We start from the raw sequence: 22,438 nt of genomic DNA, 5'->3' as shown, positions 1-22,438 counted from the left end.
AATTAATGATTAAAAGGTTGGCAAGGATTCTGTTCACATCAGGAATTGATTAAAGAGGGGAAAAAATCCTCCCAACAAAAGTGAATGGTAACACAGCATACTATGTTTTGCCTAACTCCTGTCCTTTTTACTTTAATTAAAAAATAAGAAAGAAAAACTTAACTTTTCTGGCTTGTTCATTGATCTACTTTACAGACGGCCATACTTATAAAACAGAATATGTACACAAGTCTGATGACTGTGGTCAACCACCATCTGAAGCTGGTTTGTCACTTGCCATCTTAAGTTTTATCAAACATTTCCTCAATCCAAGAATCATGTAAACTTGTAAGGACAAGCATCTTAACCACAGTCCTGTTTCATGTTGATCTAAATATAGACTGTTTTATATATATAGGCACTGTGATACACATACAAGAATTTTTTTGGCTTCAGAAAACTGAAAAGTTTAACCTATACACTTCAGCATCCACGACACAGAACAACTTTGCTTGCTAATAACGGCACACATGAGACAATGCAGCTGCGCATGGAATGATGTTATTGAAAAGTAACACAAGTCCACTCATTGCCACTTCCAGTATCAAAGAGTAATACTGTAAACCAATGACATTGGTGTGCACTAAACCAAAACAGAAAAATAATTAAAGATAGCAGAAAAATAATCTGTGGCTTGCCTTTTACCATAATAAAAGTCAGCACAAATGCACGTGAACACATACACTGTATCTGAAAAGGAAATTCATTTATAAATCCTCTTATTGTATTCCATTTACACGGACTAGTAAAACAGAATTTCTCTATCAGTTTAATATTAGAACAGTTGCTTAGTGAAAAATTTCTTAGAAGACATCCAGAGCTTTTTTTAAATAATTTTTATATAGATATATATATATATATGTGTGTGTGTGTGTATTCTTGAACTGATATGGTCACACATTTAATAATCCTTTAGGAAGACAGCATTTCTACAATGTTTCATCTGATTATAGACAGCCAATACAGCATTTTTCTGTGCTAAACCCAAAACTACACGGTCCAACAAATAGTTTGGGAACCTATAGGTTCTCATCACCTTTGTGTTGTTTATTTTAGCTATTCCCAAGATCATTAATAGCCACTTGAACCTGTAAACTTCACGGTCAACCAAAGGTGAAACATAAGGAAGCAATATAATATGGAGTATTCAACTGGATTATATGCTGTGAAACATGAAGGCAGTTTCCTTAAACTACACTTTCTTTTCTTCTTTCTTCGTAATAGAAGAGATAAGAAGATAAACCCCATAGTGAGCCAGAATTTAATTTGGAGGACTTACAGAATGACTAGCAATTCCATTTATAGAGTAATTTTAAAATTTACTAACTGTGGATGTCTGGAAAATGCTATGTAATCAGAACAAAATGAGTAGAAAAATATTCATCAAATGTTCCAGAGAGAGAATAAAAATATACCCAAAAAATTGTAATACTGTATAAATATCTTACCACTGTCACAAGCAACATAACTCCCCTAACCTAAGTCCACGTTGATTGCTGTTGTTAGCCTACAGCAGCGATGTGTTGTATTACATGCATAAGCTTGTGACCAGCAGCACTGAGAACACATGAAATCCTTACAAACACAACAGGTCTCAAGATCAAAAGGAGTCTGCTTGTGGAACAAACATCAAGCAAAATCTCTGCAACTCCTGGACTAACTTAGCTCTCACATAGTTACCCTTCTGCAGATGACCCATGTCAATACTAACAAAGCTATACGTGCAGATAAACCAAATCATCTCTATTTGTGACATCAGAGGTAAAATATATATATACATAAATTGTCCCCTACGTGTGCTGTGGCATCCAAGTGCAGTACATCAAAATGAAAATCTGAAAAAATAAACTGAGCAAGCAGAAGAGGCTGACACTGCAGGGAGAAACTACTTGGATTAGGACTCTTCATCTTTTCCAAACCACCCTGTAGAAAAGGAGAAGTCCATAACGCCTTGTTGTCTGCAAAATACAAAATTATTAGAACTCTGAATTGGGTTACTGACTAGTACACCAAAGTTCCCATTCACTTTGGAAAACTTTTATTTAAATATATAACACTGTAATGCACACACACACTGGGAGTTAAGTAAGCAAACAGACTTAGCTTTGCAATTTCATAGGGTGGCTGATACTGCTGCAAGTTTATTTATTCAGCAGCTATCAAATGTTTTGTTGGGAAGAGAGTTCCTCTAAACAAGTAAGGCTGGTCCTGCTGAACTACCAAGAAGTAACAGCGTGAGCATGAAATAGCTGGCAAAGTACCAGGCTCTCCCTAAATACACTTCTGAAGCCAGCTCTACTCACATTCTACAAAACAGACTGCCAGTGATGTTTCACACCATCCTATGACTACTGTGCAAACTGCAGTATGTTCTTTGTCATAATGCTAATTGCTGGAAGACGTTACCCTGAGGCAAGTGTCAAGAAAACAAAGACACATTTAGGAAGGTAAGGAGTGTAGGAAAAGGAACTCATGCAGAGCTGTTGCTCCTCACCAAGCTGAAACACGAGTGAAATGGAAGCCTTAGTCAAGCAAAGAGCCCTGAAACAGAAGACATGCCTGGCAATTGCACCAACAAGAAACAGATCACTGTCTTTGCCTGAAGTCTTTTTATGACAGTTACTTATCAATGTCAAGAACCTCTGAAGTCTATAATCCTGCATGATTATTATCCTGGAAACAAATGCCTCTGGTTGTCTTAAAATACATGAATTTCAGCATGTCTCTTTCAAAAGTTGGATTATCTCAAAAACTTTACTGAAAGTCAAGTGTAACAATAGAACAGGAATGTTATTAATCTTTTTTAGGATGGCTTCTTTTTGATCTACAGCAAGTGTACTTACCAAACACAAGGTTTGATCTTTTTAACCCTTTCTGCTGACACCCTAAGCAGAGGGAGCTGGCACAATACTGAGAGAGAAGAGAGCAAGCAAGATGCATCTCAGGAAGGCAGGGATGGTTTTGACGGAGGGTGACTGATGTTCAGGTATTACTAATCCTTCAAGTGTTAAATCCCACTAAGCTCCACCTTGTACACAGACATGATTTTGAACATGTTCTGTGCAAAGAGAAAAGCAGATTAACTATCAACTAGGTAAAGAGTCCTAGCTCGAAGATGTGGTCAGCACACCTCAAAACATTTTAACTCTGTTTTTCCTCTAACCCCTATCTGTTTCTGTTTTAAATTATGTTATTTAAAAATACATAATACATACTGTTATCATTTTCATCCATTAACCAGCTGGTAGGGTTCCCTCTCTTCTGCAGTAGCTTCACACCAGCCATCAATGCAGAAGAGCCTTTATAACAGGCCACAGAACATTTAGCTACCCTAGAACTCTCCCATCATTCAAACTGCAGTACTAAAGGAGCTTTTAAACAATTATGGTGGCACTGGGGCACTCAGTAGATAGCTATGCATCATACTTGTATTTGCAAAAACAAGTTTCAGTTCCAAATACAGGGTAGTGTTGTCAGTTCTTGCCAGGTGTTCAGGACTAAGCTCTTCTGCATTCACTCAGTATGGAACCAGGAGTGCTCCTTCCTCTTCTCCTGCCCACCCCTCCTGTAATACATTCTTTAGAAGTCTTCAAAGATTTCTCAAAGAGGCTTCTGCAGAAGTGTAAAATGCATACCCTGCAATAGCATGTTAAGTCATTGTCAACTAGAGTTGAAACAAAAACAAAACACCAGTTATTCCAGCCATCCACCATTATTCAAAAGCAGAAGCGGCACCTGATCTCTAGGCCCCAGAGCAACCATTAAAGGCAGGTTGATCCAAATAAACAATCAAGCGCTCCATAGCAATTGGAGGACTTCCAGAAACAAAACAACTGACCATCCAGATGAATGCTGAAGCCACTTCGCTTCCTTCAAGACAAAAAAAAAAATCATGAAAAATCACTGAAAAGTAAAATTCTTTCTATTGTAAGTAGAATTTTTTACTGTGACCTGACCCACCCTGTTTTCCAACTAGCAGATGTGGATATACAGTACTTCATAAGGTAAAGGGAAGGCTTGACACTGAACGGCTCCCCAGATATGCCACAGGCCTCTTAGCCACTCTAAGAAAGCAGACCTTAATCATTACAGCATTACCCCAGATTCACTCTTGCTCCTCTAACAGTGGCCAAACTCTGCAGAGGTGAAGGGGAAAAAATGCATGCAAATAATTTCTTAAAACTTTGCAATATTCAAAACCATTATTTAGTCCTGTCTGAATTTCAGCTAGCTGTCTTTCAGTCCAACAAAACTGTTCCGTAAAATGTTTCATTCCTACAAGCTGCAGGACAGCTTACACAGAATGCCAGACCAAGTTACTATATGAATCAAGTTAATTGAAAGCTTCTGAGTAGGATTTTGTACACTACAAGGTATATAAAAATTCTTGCCAAGCAGTCTTTAAAATGTGTATATTAAAGAGTTACTTGTCAGGGATTTTAATTTAGTTTTTGGACAAAGCAAATGAATTATGCTAAAAATAAAGTCTGATTCTTACAACATATGTATTACTTGGGAATACTACATGTAACATAATAGGTTACTTTAGAGCATTCTGTTCTGTGTCTTAAAGCTATTGCATAAGGTTATTTTAATAAAAATTATTCCAGTGAAAGAACAGTTAGTAATGAGGTGCTGACAATTGAATCTACATTCAGGGATTGCACTGGAGTGCCAAGTCCACTTTTACAGATGCACTGGTTAGTTATCCAATAGATGTCCTCGAGGCATATAAAAACAATATATTTGGGTCACATTTGGCAGAAAAGATAGATGAGACAAGTGAAAACATTTACCAAGAATACATCTGAAGTGTGTTTTTCTTATTAGAGAATTGTAAGAAAATAAACCCAGATACCATGGAATGCCAGGAATTCCCTCTCCTCGATGTTTTTCATTTACAAGGCTGCTTTTTGGTAGTCTCCTTTGACCTCCCCTCCTTCATTTGCTGGCCTAAAGCCTTGAGTTACTGATGCAACCTCTTAACTAGGCTGTTTTGAGGGCTTAGTGTACAGGAATGTCTTCATCTTAGAAGGAAAGACAATCCTTTCCATAGTGACTCAGTTACCACAAAAACCATTGCTTATGAAGTCCTATGGTATAGACTAGTTAGAACAGTCAAAGATACTCTCTTTACGAGTTGAGAACAAGTATTCAAGTAGAGACTTGGAGACCCAAAATAAATTGCAAAGCAATAATCTGAAGCAGACCTTACATCTTAAAGACGTATTGTTTGAACATGCAGGGCCAGATTCTCTGCTAGCATGCTGGTGAAAGCAAACTTAGATAACTCAAGGGCTTTGCTTGGCCTGGCATACCTTCCTCATTCCCCTCTCTTACTTCAAAGTAGCATATCTGTCATTGTTTCAATGCAAACCTAGAGCCCTAGATTCTTCAGATCTCATGCGAGCCTAATATGGCCATTTCTAGCCTTCAAAACCAAACTAAAAGCTATTCAAAAAGAATAAAGCTCCAGCCTCATGCTTTCATTTTTACAACCATTTCCATACCCTGGTTGATCTGTCAGAGAACAAGATAAGAACTTCTGTCTATGTTGCATATATTCACCCTCTGTTCTGGATATCTTCTCACAACCCCTCCCTGATACACTTCTGCCTACCACAGAATAAGTAAGGAGAGCAAAATTTTGACCTAATCCAAAATCTCTGGATTTTTAGTGGCATTTTTGTAGTCATTCAATATTAATGCTGCATCCTCCTCCTAAAAAGGGCTTGTATAAGAAGTCTGTTGGGTGCTGTCTAATTCCCCTTGTCCTCCACATTCCCTCTTTACCACCCAAATCAAGTGTACCATTGATGGTATTTTTAAACCTATGCAAAGAGTATTTGAAGCCATGACATACTCCCCCATCATTAATAAGAACTGCAGCTTTTTCTGTCAAGGTTAATTTCCTTTTTCTAAGGGGTAACTGGAGCCTGAGCATCCAGGTGCAGCATACTCATTCAGCGCATGTACTGCGGCTGTTTCCAGTAACTGAAAATGGCTCAATATGGATTTCTTTTTCTGGTTGCTTATTCAAATAGGTAGTATAGTCATGGAGAGATTTAGGTAAGGTCATAAAACTTTTCACTCCCACAGTGACTGGGAATCTTTCCCAGCTGAAGATCATTTTAGAAAATACATTCACAATTTACAGAAATTAAGTGGTACTTGGTGTAGCACAGTCACCCAGAGCCTGCGGAAAGGCCACAGTTCATCAGGACATAAAAACGGGCATGGTCAATTTTCACAACTGCTTTTGAAACTGTGAGCAGCTATAAAGCAGCAAAACCCATTTCAGCATTTCTTTGCTACACTGCAGGAAAACAAATTTCATGAAGAGAGGTGAGCACTGGAGCTAGGCATCATAAATTAGAATCCGAAGATCTGCCACCTAAATAACAGACGCCATGCTAAATATTATTTAGCCACACTAATTAACAGAAGAGGAGGCTGGATTTCTGGATCAATTATAGAAAGTTAAAACCAATAGTTGTATATTTACCTGTGGTACAGATTCAGTCTGCTTTCCAGAGTAAAAGCTTCTTTAAGCTCTGCCATGCAAATAAGTCACCTTACACAAATTTTAACCCATCTAAGCTCTGATTCCTGTTCCATATTAAGTTCAGAATCATGAAAGAATCCCAATTATATAGGCAAAACTTGCAACCAACCCTGTTGCCAACAGATAATACTGTTTCCTTCCCAAACATGGATTCATCATCCAAATGAGCAGCTGTCATTTGTTCTTCTCATCAGTCTATTATGGCATATTTTTATCTGTTGCAACATACAGCAGGCTTACTTCATAGTATGAGAATGATAAACCAAAATACCCCTCCAGGTCACTCAGTGACTCCCTGTTCTGGCACTACGGTTAAACATCGAACAACTAATTCCATAGTATGTAACAGGTCCAAGCCATATCATGGCATTTTAAAACCTCATTGTTGAGGTCACTCAGGAGGCAAACTTGAAGGCAGTTAGCCAAGCAGAGTGAGAGTTAGTCTTAGAAAAATCTCACAACATCAGCCAAGGCAACAGTTAGTGGGAGATTGTACTATAACACAAGAAAGATTGGAGCTCACTTTGGAGATTCATAAGGTCTGCTTAAACAGACAGTCTTTATGGTGCTGTTGACCTCCGAGTACATCTGCAGGAAAATGCACTGTGGCCCCACCAAGAGAAAAGCAATTTTCAAACTTACCCAGGGAAAAAAAGAAACTCACAAAATTCACAAACAAAGGCATTAAGATAACAAGAAAGGGATGTCAGTTTTGAAAGAAATGCCATAGTCAGACAAAAAAGCACCACCCTTAAGTAACATAAAGATCTTCCCTTTCTGTCCTGACTGCAGACATCAATAGTTACTCTTTCTGATAGTCAGAAAGAGATTTGTCCTTCTTTATGTCTTGCAAGGAACGTACCTGCAGAACAGAGAGCAAGTCAGAAGATAACTAGCTGAGGGATTTTACTCACTGAATTTCCTTATAGACATTAAGTTACCTTGCTGTGATAACCAGGTAAAGACACAAGTACTTGAAGACCTGTTGATGGTTGGACATCATCCAGGTAACACTCGGATTTATTGTGTCTTTCCATGGGCAAAATTCAGAAACTTAAGAAATAATGACAGTACTCAAATAGAGATTATATTGAGAATAACATAAATACAGGGAGTTTTTCTCCAGAAAAACTAAAAATATATCTTTAAAAAGTTAAACACAAAGCATTCTAGATTATGCCATTTTCAACTAGCAGATTCTACAAGTGATGGCATCTTGAACCTCTTGATCCTTGCACTCTGAAGATGGCTTTATGAGTGTTGGAGTCTCAAGGAAAAAAAACAAATTCTGAGTGAAAAATTTCATTAGCAAACCTGGGTAGCCCAGAAAAACAGTGCAGTTAAAGGTCCTCGAAGCACAAGGAATGAAGTCTTGAGTAGTCCAGCTTCCCACAACCCCCAGAAGTCCTTTTTGCGGGCTGAGGCACAGATAAGGAAGAACTGCCCAGCTGATGCTGAGAGCTTGTCAGCCCAATTCATTCTTTATCTCAAAGAAAATAAACTTCAAGCTTCCTCTTATCTAGAGGACAACTTCTAAGGCTTCTGAGGCCTGTCATAACAGGCGATTGAAAAAAACATGGCACCTATTAGGCAGGAACATGGTCAGATGAAGAACCATCACGTGATTCTTCCGCTAGTTACTTCAACAAACCCACTATTGCAGCAAAGCAGGGTTTTGCCGAGCAGTAAATGCTCTGCACATTACACAGCACAGGCAAGCCAGAGGTCTTGACCTCTTCCCAGAATTTTCCACCTTTGGCATGCCCCTCTCACCCCTTCCTTTTTTCCATTTCAAGGACGTCCCGTGTTGAAAGGATCTGGGCAAATATACACATTTATTGTAAGATATAACAAATCTTATCAGCTTGTTCATCTTATCCTGTGGCAACAGTCAATTATGTTCATTTGACTCAGGCTGGTTTGAAACTGAGCAGAAAGTGTCCCTGGGAAAGCTTGTCTTGGCTGACAAACCCCAGAAGCTGACGTAGCTGGGGCTGTTATTCCCAACAAGAAGATACCTTGAGAAATTTCAAGCTATAAGGAAACTCTGAACAGGCCTCAGTTCAGGGCTGTGCTCTGAGCCCAATATGAGTAAAATAAAGTGGTGAGCGGGAAGACTGCAAGTCCAGGAAAGGGGGCGGGGGGGCTGCGGGGAAATGCTGTGTTTGGGCCATTCCTACAGCCTGATCCAATGCTTAGAAAAGTATCTCCTGGCTGAATCACTGAAAAGGCAAAATTATCAACAAAAAAACCCTGTAAAGCCCAAACCATCTCCCAGAAAATGGAACTCACTGGCACAGCATGAGTCCTAGAAGCACAGGGCTGGGCTGTAATTTCTTCTGTCATTGGTGAAGGAAATTTTCAGAGGATTTTTTAATGCATCTGTTTTTCATAAATTCTGTGGTGAAGACCTCCTTTTCTCCATGAAAGTACTGCTCACCTCGTTCAGAAAGGCAGACAGGAAAAGGCTGTACATGAGTGGTGCCTTTTTTTTGGTTGGTTGTGATTTTTTTGTCTTGGGGCAGGGGAGAGTGTGTGTGTGTGCGCTGTTAAGTTTAGGTTTAAAGCAACCCGCAAGCGCAGAGCTAGGTAGGAGACCGGGTCCCCGGAGAGCACAGCTCCCGACAGGGGGAAGCATCCAGCAGCAGCAAAGCTGGAGGAGCACCCCAGAGGCAGAGACAGGCAGGGAGCCAGCACAGGGACAGGGAGGGAGCCCCAGCAGCACCCCACTGCAGCTGAACCACCAACAACATACCTGGGCAGACCCAAAAGCGGTCTACGGCACACAGCTACCCTTTTCCCCGTCTGAAAGAGCCTTGCCATCCATTGTTTTAGTTTACCCTTCCCTCCTCTGCCAGACTCTCGGTGGATATGAAGCAAAATAGTCATGTCATCTGGATTTTCTTACTGTAGTATTAATGTTTCCTCTTTAATATTAACATTCCAGAAAGGAAAATTACACTAATTTATGGCATAAATTCCCAGCTCCTTCAAGAATAACACTGTCCCAAATTACCTTCTTATTACAAGCTTTTATAAACTTACGCATGAAAAAAGTTGGTTTTTTTAAAAAGAAATTAATATCTACAGCTGGCATAAAGAAAAAATATTTTAAAAATAAAACTGAAAATACCACAAAGATCCAAGAACCGTCCCCCCCAAAGCTTAGTTTGTAATTATTTCAGTGTTAAGAAAAACATTACTCTGATATCCTTCAGATGCTTGTTCCCAGTTAAAGAAAAAAAAACATCAAGAGAATAGAATAAACCATTCAAAAAAAGTCTATTAGCATGTTAAAAGGAGACTTTAATCTCCTTTCTCGTTTTAATTCTTGCTGCTCTTCTCATTGCCATACAAGCACAAATAATCTTTCATTTTAAATTTACATCATACACGTGATTGTTCAAAGAATACCGCAGTGGTGTGTTTTACAGAGATCGCTGGAACTGCTGTTCCATCAGCTCACAGGAAAGGGAACCAGGGGGGTACAACTCAAAACAGTTCCCTCTCCTCACTGCAACAAAGCTCTGTGTGTAGGACTGGGAAGGACAGAGTACAAAAGAAGGACAAACAGAGATCCTTGTGTCAATTGTCCTGACACTTAACTCCCCTCATAACCATTTGCACCATTATTTGTACATTCCCAAAGACTAGAACCCCTAGGATTTTCTGCCATGTGGCCTGCAAAGTTGTATCCCAAAAAACTCCATTTTACTGGTTTAAAAAACAAGTAAAAGTCCTTGGACAAGGACTAGGAGAGGAAACAGGAGCAGAAAGAAATGAAGTGGCCTGTCTGCCCAAGATCACACTGCAAGCTGACAGCAAAGCCAGGAGTGGAATACAAGTCCCCTCACCTCATGGCCCTCCTCTCTGCTCAGGGTTGTCCAAGTCCCACCAGTACCAGGAGAGCACTACATCATCACATCATGCCCAAGAACAAAAGTGCAGCTGGAGCAGGGCTTTCTTGTCCATACAAACTGTCAAGTTTTAGCATTTGTAAACAAAAGTACTAATCAGTCCAACACAGGAATAACAACCTCAGAACTAAGGAAGACTGGGATAAGTATGTATTTCCAACTGCCATTAACATGAGACATTGGGATATTACTATTACGTCTTCAGGAATGCTCTAATTTTTAACCAGCTCCCCCCAGTACACCTCTCCTTCCATCTCTTATAAAAAGACTTCAGGAAAGATTTTCTGAGTGCCATGTTTCAAACATCTGGCCTGAATATCAATGCTTTCTGCATCACACCCATCAATATGATCACCTCATTCTGAACTTGTTATTTTTCCCCCCGGTGCAAATACAGATGATTTAGTGGCTCCATCTGCTTTGTCAAAAGTGCCTAGACACCTCAGCTATATTGCTCATTGAATTGCTTTAGGCATAGCAGCCTAAACGTGAAGTGTGTTACGTTACAGTTTTGCATCTTTTTGGAAAATTGCTTACTGGAAGGATCAAATGATTCTTTGTATACTGCATTACATACATATATATTTTAAACAAAAACCAGGTCTTTTTCTGAGATCTTAACACCACACTGAATTCCAAGAAGCTTGCAAACTCCAAAGATCGGAGAAAGAGTGGGAAAAAGGCAAGCAATCTCTATTCAGTGAGTTCTTGCAACGTGCACAAATGAATTGAGTATTCAGTTTATTCAGCAAAAAAAGACAGCACATCAAAAGTGTTCCTAGGTAATAAAGGAGCAGATTAAAAAAGAGCAAATATACATATTTCTTCAGTGGCCCACAGTTCAGTATTATATAACTTTTTACTCATTCTCACACACCACAGACCCGTGGCCAGGATGCAGGCATCTGAAACCTGATTTGGGGCTTCAGGGAGCCATGAGGCCTCCATGCACCTCAGCTTCCAGCTTGCAAGAGGTAGTAAACAGCGAAAGACAAAGCTCCATCAAGATAAACCCATTACTGACAGCAGGATGCTTCCACATGATAAAACAACAATCTTAAAAATACAAGATAGGTGCTTTGAGAAACAAAGTGGCCAAAATGTTATCAAATAGACAGGATGGATGGCTCAAACATGGAGAGGCTGATGTTCATTCAAGAAGCCACAGCACATACACTTAAAATCAGAAGCTGAAATTTGGAGGAATTCTTCCAGAAGCAGTGTGGGTCATCAAAATACAAAGACGAGCAAGACAGCTGCAATCAATATAATTTTTTTAAATTACCTCTGCCATTAAGCTTTCACTGAAGTTTCCACTTCTATTAGGCATCATTTGTTTGAAAGGGCAGGGTGGCTATCACCTTTCTTAATCAGAAACCAACAGTTCTGATCAAGAGTGGATGTCTTCAGTTTTATGTCTATAAACGCTTTCTTTTTTTATATATATATATATCCATTTATATATAAACATGAATAAAATATTTTGACACAACTCTCAAAGAGCATAACTCTCAACTAACATTCACACTGGAGCAGCAACATATCAGTGACTACAGTAAGGCAAACAATTACTCTGGAAGATTTTTGAGGCTACTAAGACTAATAAAATTAAGAACTCTATAATAGATTTTTTAAAAAAGAACAGAAATTCCCTTCCTCACAAAGAGAGCACCTTCAAAGTACAGCAACTTAAGCAGCATATGGCATTTACATTTTCATCTAAATCTTTAAAGATGACCATTATTTCCTTAGATTTGAGAAAAGAACCCTGCTTTATTTCACCACACCAGCCATAAATTATTCATTAATTCTGTTTGCTAACTCTGTAACTGAGCCCAGATGTTTCTGCTGGAGAGGCATTCCATAAGGAAAGTTAAATATAGCAAGCTGTGTGGAAGGAGCAGACCTCTCTCCCTACCACAGCATGCTCAAATATTACTTGAGAGAAAAGAATGAAAACATTTGAAAAGTATTCTGAATACATGTCTGTGAAATGCCACAGTCTGATCACAAAATTTCATGTAAAAGACACCCCACAGATTCCATTTGGGTGCAAGTGAAGTTACTGGTCCTGTCTCTGGGAAAGGTGCTGGCACTTTCACTCATCAGAATAAACAGAAAATTTACAAGCAGAGGAATGCTCTTTGCCATGCATCATTTAAAAATACCAAAACTTAAGTTTTCAATTACTAGAAACACTTCTGAGCCAGCTACCAACAGCAATAACCATGCTGATGAAGCACTGAGAGCATCCTGTGGAATTTCTTACAGAACTGACATGGAAACTTACTGGTGGGAATTTTAAATCCATTTCAGTGCTTCAGAAGAACTTCAACCATTTTACACTAGCAAAGATGATTAATGCCGATGTTTATAATCCAACACTAAGAATGCAGTCCTGTTGAACAGAATGGAAACTACCACCTTCAGCCACCTGTTCAGACACAGTTATGGTTTTCTAGTACTCTTCAGCAGCTGTCTTAAGCTGGTTTGAAAATGCCTATTTTAAATTAGAAACTATTCCTAATCATTATGTAGTTGAAGAAAAAGTGAAAGATGTAGTGTTGAACATTGCGAAGCTACAGTCTTTGGAGATTGGATACTGTTCTCGGGCATGCAACACTTCTTCAGTTGTAAACAATGATCACAGGAGAGATTCTGAGATGTTATCTAGCCCCTCTGCTCTGCTCCAAGGCAAGATAAAGCCTATTTAAAACAATATTTGCCTTATCTGTTCTTAAAAATTTCCAGTGTACCCGATTCTGTAAGAAGGCTTTGCAGAGGGAGGGTATTTTGGGGAAGCTATTGTAGACTGGTGTGGTAATGACACCACTGCCTTGGTACCAAGTTATCAGCTGCTGTCATCCAACTTTGCTGCATTTGCAGCTTTAGCCAAATCCTGTTGTTCTTTAACCACTTGTGTCCATAGCAGACTTAGCAAAAACATGTTGTCTAACTACACTGTTAACAGAGGGCACTCTCTCATTAGCCAGCAAAAAGGCAAACAAACCTTAGTATATATACTATTAGCCACCTTATGACACAATAAAACTCTGCCAGCTGTTCCTAAAAACATGAATATATGGCTGAAGTCATAATTTTAGCATGGGAAGGCATACTAGCACTAGCTTTAGTCTCCTCAATGTCAGTAATGTTAGAAATAATGGAGTGGTAGCACAAGCCAACAATCTCAGGGCAATAAATACTTTTTTTTCCTAGTCCACGCTGTGAAAAAGTTTCTTTAATTCTGGTAGCTACTCAGAGTTAGCACAAACAGCTACCACAGCATGTCTACCATAGCAATGACCCCTTCATTCTGCAGCGTAGACAGATCTTAAGGACATCTCGCTTCTACTCCAGAGATCAGCTGAAAGCAGCCAATGAGAAGAAAACCACAACAAATTTTAAGTTAGTCAACGCAGCAGCAACTTACAATTGAGTCCACCTATGAGGAAACGTTTCCTCTCCAACTCCTAAGGAAGAAAAGACTTATGCAATCTGAAGCCTAGAAACTGGACCCAGTTATAGCACGTGTGGGAGATGGAAGATGACAAAGGATCTAGAGGCTCTCAGAAAATAAAGACCATATGTTGGAACAGTGGAAAGTCTTCTGTGAAATCTTTGGTGGGGCAAAAAGAAGTAGTAAAGCACAGGTGTGAAGCACCAAAAGGAGTCAAAAGAGAAGACCAGAAACTGCATTAGGTAGTCCGCCTTTAAAAACCCTTTGCTAATATATGGGGGGTAGCATTATAAGAAAAAAGAAAGAACTTTTAATCTCCTTTGCACTGCATGAATTTCTAGAGCACTGCTGAGCCAATTTTTTTTGTGGAGTGAAACCAGCACCTGGTGTGTTTCCTGGTTTATGCACCGTAACAGAAGCTGCAGCCAAGTTTCAGTTTGGACAACTAAATTTAGAAAGTGAAATATTGAATCTGATGCACTTTACAAGCAAAGTCTTAGCTACAAATTATACATAGCTAAGTACAATTGTTCAAAGTTACTTTCAGGTTGTCCTTGTTTAAGCAAAAGCCGGGCCTTCATGAAGCTGTCTGTATGCCTACATTTGTGCCTAATTATCTTTCTCCACAGATATTATGTCTGAAAACAGGGATAAAACCTTACGTTAACAGGTAGTCTAACAAGAATTCAGCATGCAGCTCACTTTATAGAGAGGCTTATGGAAAAAGGAAGCCACACTTAAGACTGACCTGTTGCTTAAGCAAAAAAAGAAATGTCCCAAGGAAGAATTTTTTCATCTGTACTGATTCCTATTACAGTAATCTACCAAATAAACAACCCAAATCTAAAAAGGTCCTGAGAATCTCCCACTTTTGGGAGTCTTATCTGGCCCATTCACTTAATGCACACATATAGAAGATTATATTCCAGCAGAATTAGGACCAGATGGGGTTTTGCTGTAAGCTTGGGGTTTTTTTCTTTTTAAGTAAAGACTTGTTCTCCCCATTTTTTTCACAAAGAGACAGCAAACATATTCAACATATTAAAAAAATAAGAAAAAAAGAATGTTTACTTTGGTTGTGCTAAACAGCCAGGTGCTACAATACTGCAAGTTTCATCTGTAGTCTGCAGTGCTGTAAGTTCCACCATGTTAACCATCACATCGGTCGTGTGGCCAGGAAGCTTGGGAAGCACAGAAAGTACCTTCTCTGCAAGATTGTCACCATGATGACCAACTGCTCCTGGGGGTAAAAAAAAAAAAAAAAAAGACCCAAAAACTGTCAGGTACATAACTAAAAAAAAACACCACCAAAACAAACAAACACACACACACCCCACCCCACCCACCCCCCCAAGGAATTGAGAACAAAATACTAAACACATGTTTTTGGGAGAAGGACACTGATAGTCATAATATCAAGACCACCTTTAGCTTTTCAAAGATATTTTGCTATACTAGTCAAATTAATTTCTGGAATATCTGAAGTTAAAAGCATTCATAATATTTCTGAAATGTTAACTTTAAAAGCATAAATTAGACTTAGTTTTACAGTTGTTAAGATATTCACTGATTTTGTACTCTCAACATGCAAAATATTTCTCTTCGCATATGTTTTTTAATAAGATTTGCAATGGTTATTAAAAAAAGCAGGCAAACATTTATATATACCTACTCAATTGCAAACTATACTATCCTACCTAAACTAATAGCAACGTGTTTAAAAGGGCTGTATGCAAGTGCATACACAGCTACCCAGATAGGCTAGGATAATATTAGAATAAACAATTATCAGTGATATGGCAACATCAAGATCATCACTTCTATATGGAGTAAGGGCAGCTCTGGTGAAACCAACATTAAATACATAAACCAACCCAAGTTACACAGTATAAAACATCAGTTCGACCACGTTCCAAGAGAAACTTAAAATCCCAGTTGGCAGGTTTTCTTCAATTCAGCTGATTTCAAACACACATGCTCTTCTTTCCAATCACAAACTCTCAACACAGGTGCTACAACAGACTTACAACGCATGAAGACTGTGAGCCAAGCTAAGACAGAAAAACATGACACACACTACTGATGATAAAGTTGGAGAGGGGCGCCAGAAACCTGATTGCCTTTAAGTCAGGAACAAGTTGAAGGTATTTGTATTGTGCCACTTTGGTTATGGTTCAGCTGTCACCACAGGGCTGGACACTAGTGCTGAGCTTAATATTGTTCTCCTGGTCTTACTCAACAGGCGATCAGATTTCTGAAGCCACCGTTGAGAGGCAGGAAAAAGATCTTCCAGGCTGTGGTCCCACTCCATCAAAGTCTGTCCATGTGGCATCCTAACTGCTCTCACTCTTCATTATTTGCTAAGACAGAGGAGGTCTGTTTCAACAGCTGAAGTAGCTTCACATGCTCCATAAATCCAAACAAAGCCCTTAAATCAAGAACATTAGTGGGGTCAGATCATTAACTGCTCTTCGATAAGCAGAAAGTTGTCTCCAGCAAGCTTACAGCAGCCAGGTATCCATTCTGTACAACGACCTCATGGTTTATCAACTATTCTGAATTGTAGGAGTTTAAAAGAGAAGCAAGGATGAAAAGGGAGTAGAAAAGTCAAATTCCATGCTGGCAATGCCTCTGTCCACAGAAGGCAAGGCAGGTACATGTGTCCCACACATGGTAGTACTGCAATATGGACACCTGGCCCCTCAGCTGGATTGAGATTACCAATTTGTTTCACCAGAGATCGTAATAGTAACAGAATGACAGCAACTTTCCTTTCTACCATCCCCAGCCAGATTTAAGACCACCGAATAGATTAAATGAGCTGGGTTGTCTTTGTGACTCCCTAAACCATCTGGTCTCCAAAATCCCTACATTTTCTTACTAGGTCAGTCACTTGTCAGCCACGCTACAGTTATCAACACTCTCAAAGTAACACACAGGGAAAACAGATGGTAATCTTCTGAACCTCCACACCCCGGTACTGGAAGCAACGTCTGTCTCTCCACACTTGCTGCATGCAAGCAACCTTCAGCTAGGCAAGACGTTTCGCTAAACTGAGAACACCTCGAATGCAAATAAACCCACATTAATTATTAACATCCCTCCTTTCTCCTTGGCATAAGGGGAAGTCTCAGCATACTTGAGTCACACATGATCAGCCAGTGCCGTCTCAGTCTCCTTCCCATAGCTGCTCCTCTTTGGAGGCTCCCACAGGTGCTAATGGCTTTTGCTGTGCCTCATCAGATCAAATAGAGATTTCAAAAGTTATTATCACCCCTGACCAACTACAAATCAAACAAGGCTGGAAAGACAGTTAAACCTCATGAGACTATGACAGGAAATCATGAGGAATTGCTTTTCAATTGCACTGACTTCAGCAGGGTGTATGGGACTGATTTCCACCCTCTCCCCTCATCACTTTTGAGGACAGTCAACAGGCCACTCAGCAGCTTCTTATGACCAAGAGCATTCAAGGCAGCTGGCAGTTCTTAATGCTGCCAACATGCACACAGATTGGGTGTTAAAGTGACAAGGAGAAGTTATCTGACCAATGCAAAATAGGAGTCTTCATGCCAGGCTAATATCGAGCCTTGAAGACACAGGAAACCTTACGTATCACACTGTTCTAATTTTTCTTTTTATTAGGAGTTACAAACTGAAATACGTGACATTTGATACAGGTTGTAGCTGGCACAACTGGCAAAGTGGACCACCGATTCTTTAATAGCAGCCAGGAACTCATTAACATTCCCCCTCCCCCAGAAAGGCATCAATGACATGGATACAAAAAATATTTTCCTAAACCCATTACCAGCCCTATATGATACCATTTGTACTCTAACTCTTATGTTCTCCTACTGGTTCCACTGCCTGGTTCAAAACCAAAAATAACAAAGAAAAACAGATTTAAGGGGCAAGCACACATTACAGAAGAAACATGAGAGCTTGGGCAATGGGAAGACTTTCAAGTCAGTTGCTAAACATTAGGAGCTTGAATTAGAAAGCACTTCTACATAGGCAACAACTAAAGCAGCTAATTCCTACCAGGGGCTTTTCCTTCAATCAAAGTTCAAATATAAGTCTGTGTGCACCAAAACAGTATGCAAGGTATACCTTGCCCACGCTATCAAGCTTTCTTAACATCTCCTATTTTAACTACTTTGTAGACTAGTTCAGGACCAGTAAATTTGGAAAGATACACGGACCAACCCATCCCAGTTTTCATGTTCAACATTGCACACCCACCCACTGCTTTTCTGAATAAGCTGACCACTAGAAGATTTTACACTAAAGGACTCTGGTTGGACAATTCACACAATGGAACTTTTATAGGCAATGCATCAGCCCAGTGAGAGCATGGTTTAAAATATTAGAAGGCAGAAATATTTACACCTATTCTGTTAAAAGAAGCTGGACATTTGGAGCTCCATTTCCAAAGCTTATCAGTGTTTTGCCATATTCTTTCATCTAGCATTAGTTTAAGCCAACCTTGTGAAACAGTGCTGGAAATCTGCCTGTATGTTCCCAGCATTCAAGGCAAACTAGAGCATCTTTCTACCTTGCCAAAAGATCGACATTCTCCTTTGTACAGACCAAGAAACAGCAAAGTCATCAGTTATACATCCCACTAGGCTGGCTGTTGAATCTTTAAAACAACAAACAAAAAACCCGAAACAACCAACCATCACCACCAAACAATGACAAGTACTCCCTCCTCCTAAATGCCATAAAAACCTTGAAGCCTAGCAGTAGGAGCACAGAAAACTTGTTTCATTTTTTGCTTATCTCTGTAAGCCCTATATAACAAATTTAATGTCTGAAGCATTTTAAAACCTATTATATGTGTGTACCTATTTGACAATAGCAGAACCTTTACAAACCACACCACAGCAGAGACTGAACCCTGACCCACAGTACTGAGTTGACACCACTATTTTCAGCTGCCATCACTCCTCACAGCTGCAGTCTACAACCTCAAGTAACCATGATAATTTAAGCATCAGTTGCCTCCTGTGTCAAAGCCCCAGCCTGGTTCATAAAAAGGGGACTACTGTACTTTACAGGCCTCAGTATTTATGTTTTCAAGGCTCAGCTTATATGGTAAGGAAGAAAAAAACCATGGGTTTGTTTCCTTTAAAAAGACATTAGTGTCAATGCAACCATGTGTCAAGTTCAAAGATGCTGCAATCAAAAAGAGCATGAGTAAAGCACTCCAAATCAGAAACATGACGGATGTAAACACAGACAATTACAGTTTAAAACAAAAATTCTTGAAAGGAGATATTAATCAGAACCAGACTTTACCAGAACATCATGGGCCTACTTTAGTCTTCTCTCATCCTCCTCTATGAATAGGATTATGTGGTAGGATAGTTAAGGCACATGTGACTTTCTTATCACTGTGACTGCTTCCAGGAACCAAAAGGGAATAGTACCTACACTTTGCTGATGAGCACCTGAACTGTGCTTTTTGTACCTGTTGAAAGGCTGAAAACATTACAACCAGCACAAGGGTGTGATGCAAAGATGATGCCTGGCTGACAGTGAGGGAGTTGATACAGAAAGTCAAACCTGAGTTCGCAGCCTTGGCTATGGTGAAACATTCCTGTGATTTTGACCGATACATGCAAAAGCACTAGAGGAAGATGTTGCTGAAATGTCCAGCTTCAACAACACTCATAAAATAACTGCACAGGCATCCCTCTACTATTCATTCTTCTCTGTCTTTTGCTTTCAGTATTGCATTTCAAAATCACCTGAACATGCCAGCAAGTGAGACTTCACGGTCTCCTGCACTTACAACAGCCCACATCTCAAATGCTGCAAAGCACCAAGAGACTAAGAGGAATGCATCAAGCTGTTCTGAACACCAGTATCTGAAAGGTATTAATAAGCTCACAAATGAAAAAGGAAATCTGGGAAGCTGAAAGAACTGCTTCATAGAAGGTGTGAATGCTGGCAAACTAAGAAACACATGGAAGGAGCATGGGGTTACACTATAGCATCACAATGCAAATATTTAGGGGTGTAAATATCAGAGGAGAAAAATAAAGAGGAATTAAGGTGCCAGAGTTAGCTTTGACTTTAACCGGGTATCACTTATCAGAGCACCACTCTAGCTGGGAGGATTTATTCTGCTTTTTAAAGCAAAGGTAGTGAACTTTAAAACACTAAGGCAAACAAAAGCAGCACTACACATATATGAAGATTAAGGACAGCACAAGTCACAAAGTTTTATACAAATTGAATTCAAGAAGTGAACACAAAGTGCTAAGCCTGTGATCTCCCCAGGGCATGCAAACACACGTCCCACCTTCTGGAGCACTGCATTATCTATAAGGTCCTACAACTGCAGGGACAGGCAGTATCCATGCCATCCCCAGCTGAAGCCATGCCACTGCAGCGAGGGCAGCAAGGGCCATAAAAAGAAGAACCCTGTTACAGCTCAGCTGAATATTATGCCATACAGGACACAAAGGACAGTTATCTTAGTTCAGTATTTTCTTCTCTATTCATTAAACACAGTATGCATAAGTAATGCTGAACACACACACACGCAAAAAAAAGTATTCAATAGAGCCCAATCCAAATTTTAGAGTAATAGCTCAGAAAAGAATCTTTGCTTCATAGCACCTAGAAAGCTAAGGTAGATGCCTTCTGATTTTTCTTACAGAAAAATAATGCTATTTTATATAGGACTAATTATGGCTTTAACTATCATAACAAAGGTAATACCGTTTGACACTGGCACCAGAGGTTCTTTACCAAAATGTACTTAGTAATTCTTCAGTATGTTCTTTAAAGTTGAAAGTTCTTAGTATTTATTGAAGTACCAGTGTTTTCCTTTAGTTTAGTTGTTTGCAGTTGCAGCGCCAGAAAAGGCACTTTTGAGACATTTTGATTTTTACTATTAGAAATCAAATGGTATTACTGAAAACTCTTTGTTATTCTAGCCTAATATCTTACTTGCTCTAGATAAGAATGGAACATGAGCCAAAAATAAAACATCTGTTAGTGCACCTCCTTTAGACATCATCTAGAGCTACCTAAAGCTGTATTCCATCCAAGTCTTCAAGTTAGAAAATATTTGCCTATTCAGATTGACTCAAAGCCAGCCGGCTCTATGCAGTAGCCTGACTTACTCAGAGTAGCCCAGCATCTACCCCTAATGAGCTTCCAGATTTTTGAGGAAGTGCTTGGAATATGAAAGCATTCTCATAATTCATGGATACATATCCATTTCTCATATCCTGCAGCCCACATGCTGGATAAAATTCAGGTATCAATAAAACATTTACAAACCAAATACAAAATCTTGCATTTTTAGAGAGGAGAGATTTTAAAATTTGTTTGAAGTGAGTTGCAAATCAGAAAGCCTCTCTCAAAAACTTCCACACCAAGCCAGAAACTTGCAGATAGGAAGCTTTAACTTTTATAAAACAAAAGGCTGAATCCAGAAGACTCATTCACCTGAAGGCCAAGCAGTGGAGTCAGAGGTATGGGGCCAGGGGAGAGAGTATATCAAAGGCTGAATACACCTAAGAAAATTAAGGTTTCAGGTACAACTTAATTTTATAATTTCCCACTTGACAACTAATGTCACAACTTAAATGCTGTTCTTTTTATGTACTTTTTACTGCACAATTTATAGCAAACCAATGAAACAAATCTTACTGTGTGGCACTAAATTCAGGTCCAAGTAATGCTTTACCTCTGAAATTCTCTAGATTTTTCTTTCTTCTGTTTGCACTGTACTTGATGGCATGAGTATGGTATCATGTTTGAAGCACTGAAAGGCTTCAATGAAATTGTCAATGAATTCCAGAGACGTTTGTTGGTAACTAAAAAATAGCTGTATGAAGGAAGGGATCTTGGTTTCAGTTACAGATACTGAAAAGAGTATATTCCTAAAAAATTGAATAGTTTCTTATCCTGACTACAAGAGCTTTCATGTATCCCCTCCAAAGCTGCCCCACCACTGCCCTGATATTTTCTCCAAAAAACCTGCTCCTACTGAAGTATGAAATCCCAGACTTCACTTCCCAGGTTTAAGCTGGTACCAATTATCTCTCTTCATGCCTCCTCAACAGTCTCCCTGTCAGGCAGCTCCAACAGCACCCACAATTTCCAGTTCCTTTTCTTGGTTTTAATTCTTCCCACCACCCAACTGCCTAAATTCTTGTCCAATTTCACTGGTTCCCACCCCAAACGGGCACTCCTCTAACAGTTTCAAGGCTCTTCATCCAAGTCCATTCTCCTGCAGTCTTCCCAGCAATCCTCCCAACTATAGCACAGCATTAACCACACAGATGCATAGCTGCTCTTCAGCAAATTGTTGACAGCTATGAACCCTATAACAGTACAAGATTACACAAAGCCAAAATGGCAGGTGAGGGAGAAGACAGAAGATAATTCAGAAACAGATGAGCTGTAGGTACAACATTGTGCCAAGCACTT

The 22,438-nt window shown here is 39.4% G+C and overlaps 1 protein-coding gene across 1 annotated transcript in view; it reads right to left on the bottom strand.

Moving 5' to 3' along the window:
- Nucleotides 1-22,438, bottom strand: part of SCFD2 (sec1 family domain containing 2) — a 199,821-nt gene that overhangs the window by 174,233 nt on the left and 3,150 nt on the right. The window contains exon 3 of the mRNA XM_056362349.1: nt 15,053-15,221. Within this exon, the coding sequence (XP_056218324.1) occupies nt 15,053-15,221 (169 nt within the window). The remainder of the gene's footprint in view (nt 1-15,052; nt 15,222-22,438) is intronic.

Source organism: Falco biarmicus, chromosome 1 (genome assembly GCF_023638135.1).
Source record: "Falco biarmicus isolate bFalBia1 chromosome 1, bFalBia1.pri, whole genome shotgun sequence".
NCBI classification, from domain to species: domain Eukaryota; kingdom Metazoa; phylum Chordata; class Aves; order Falconiformes; family Falconidae; genus Falco; species Falco biarmicus.
The sequence above is the reverse complement of the archived record's forward strand: the minus strand, read 5'-3'. Positions and strand labels throughout refer to the sequence as shown.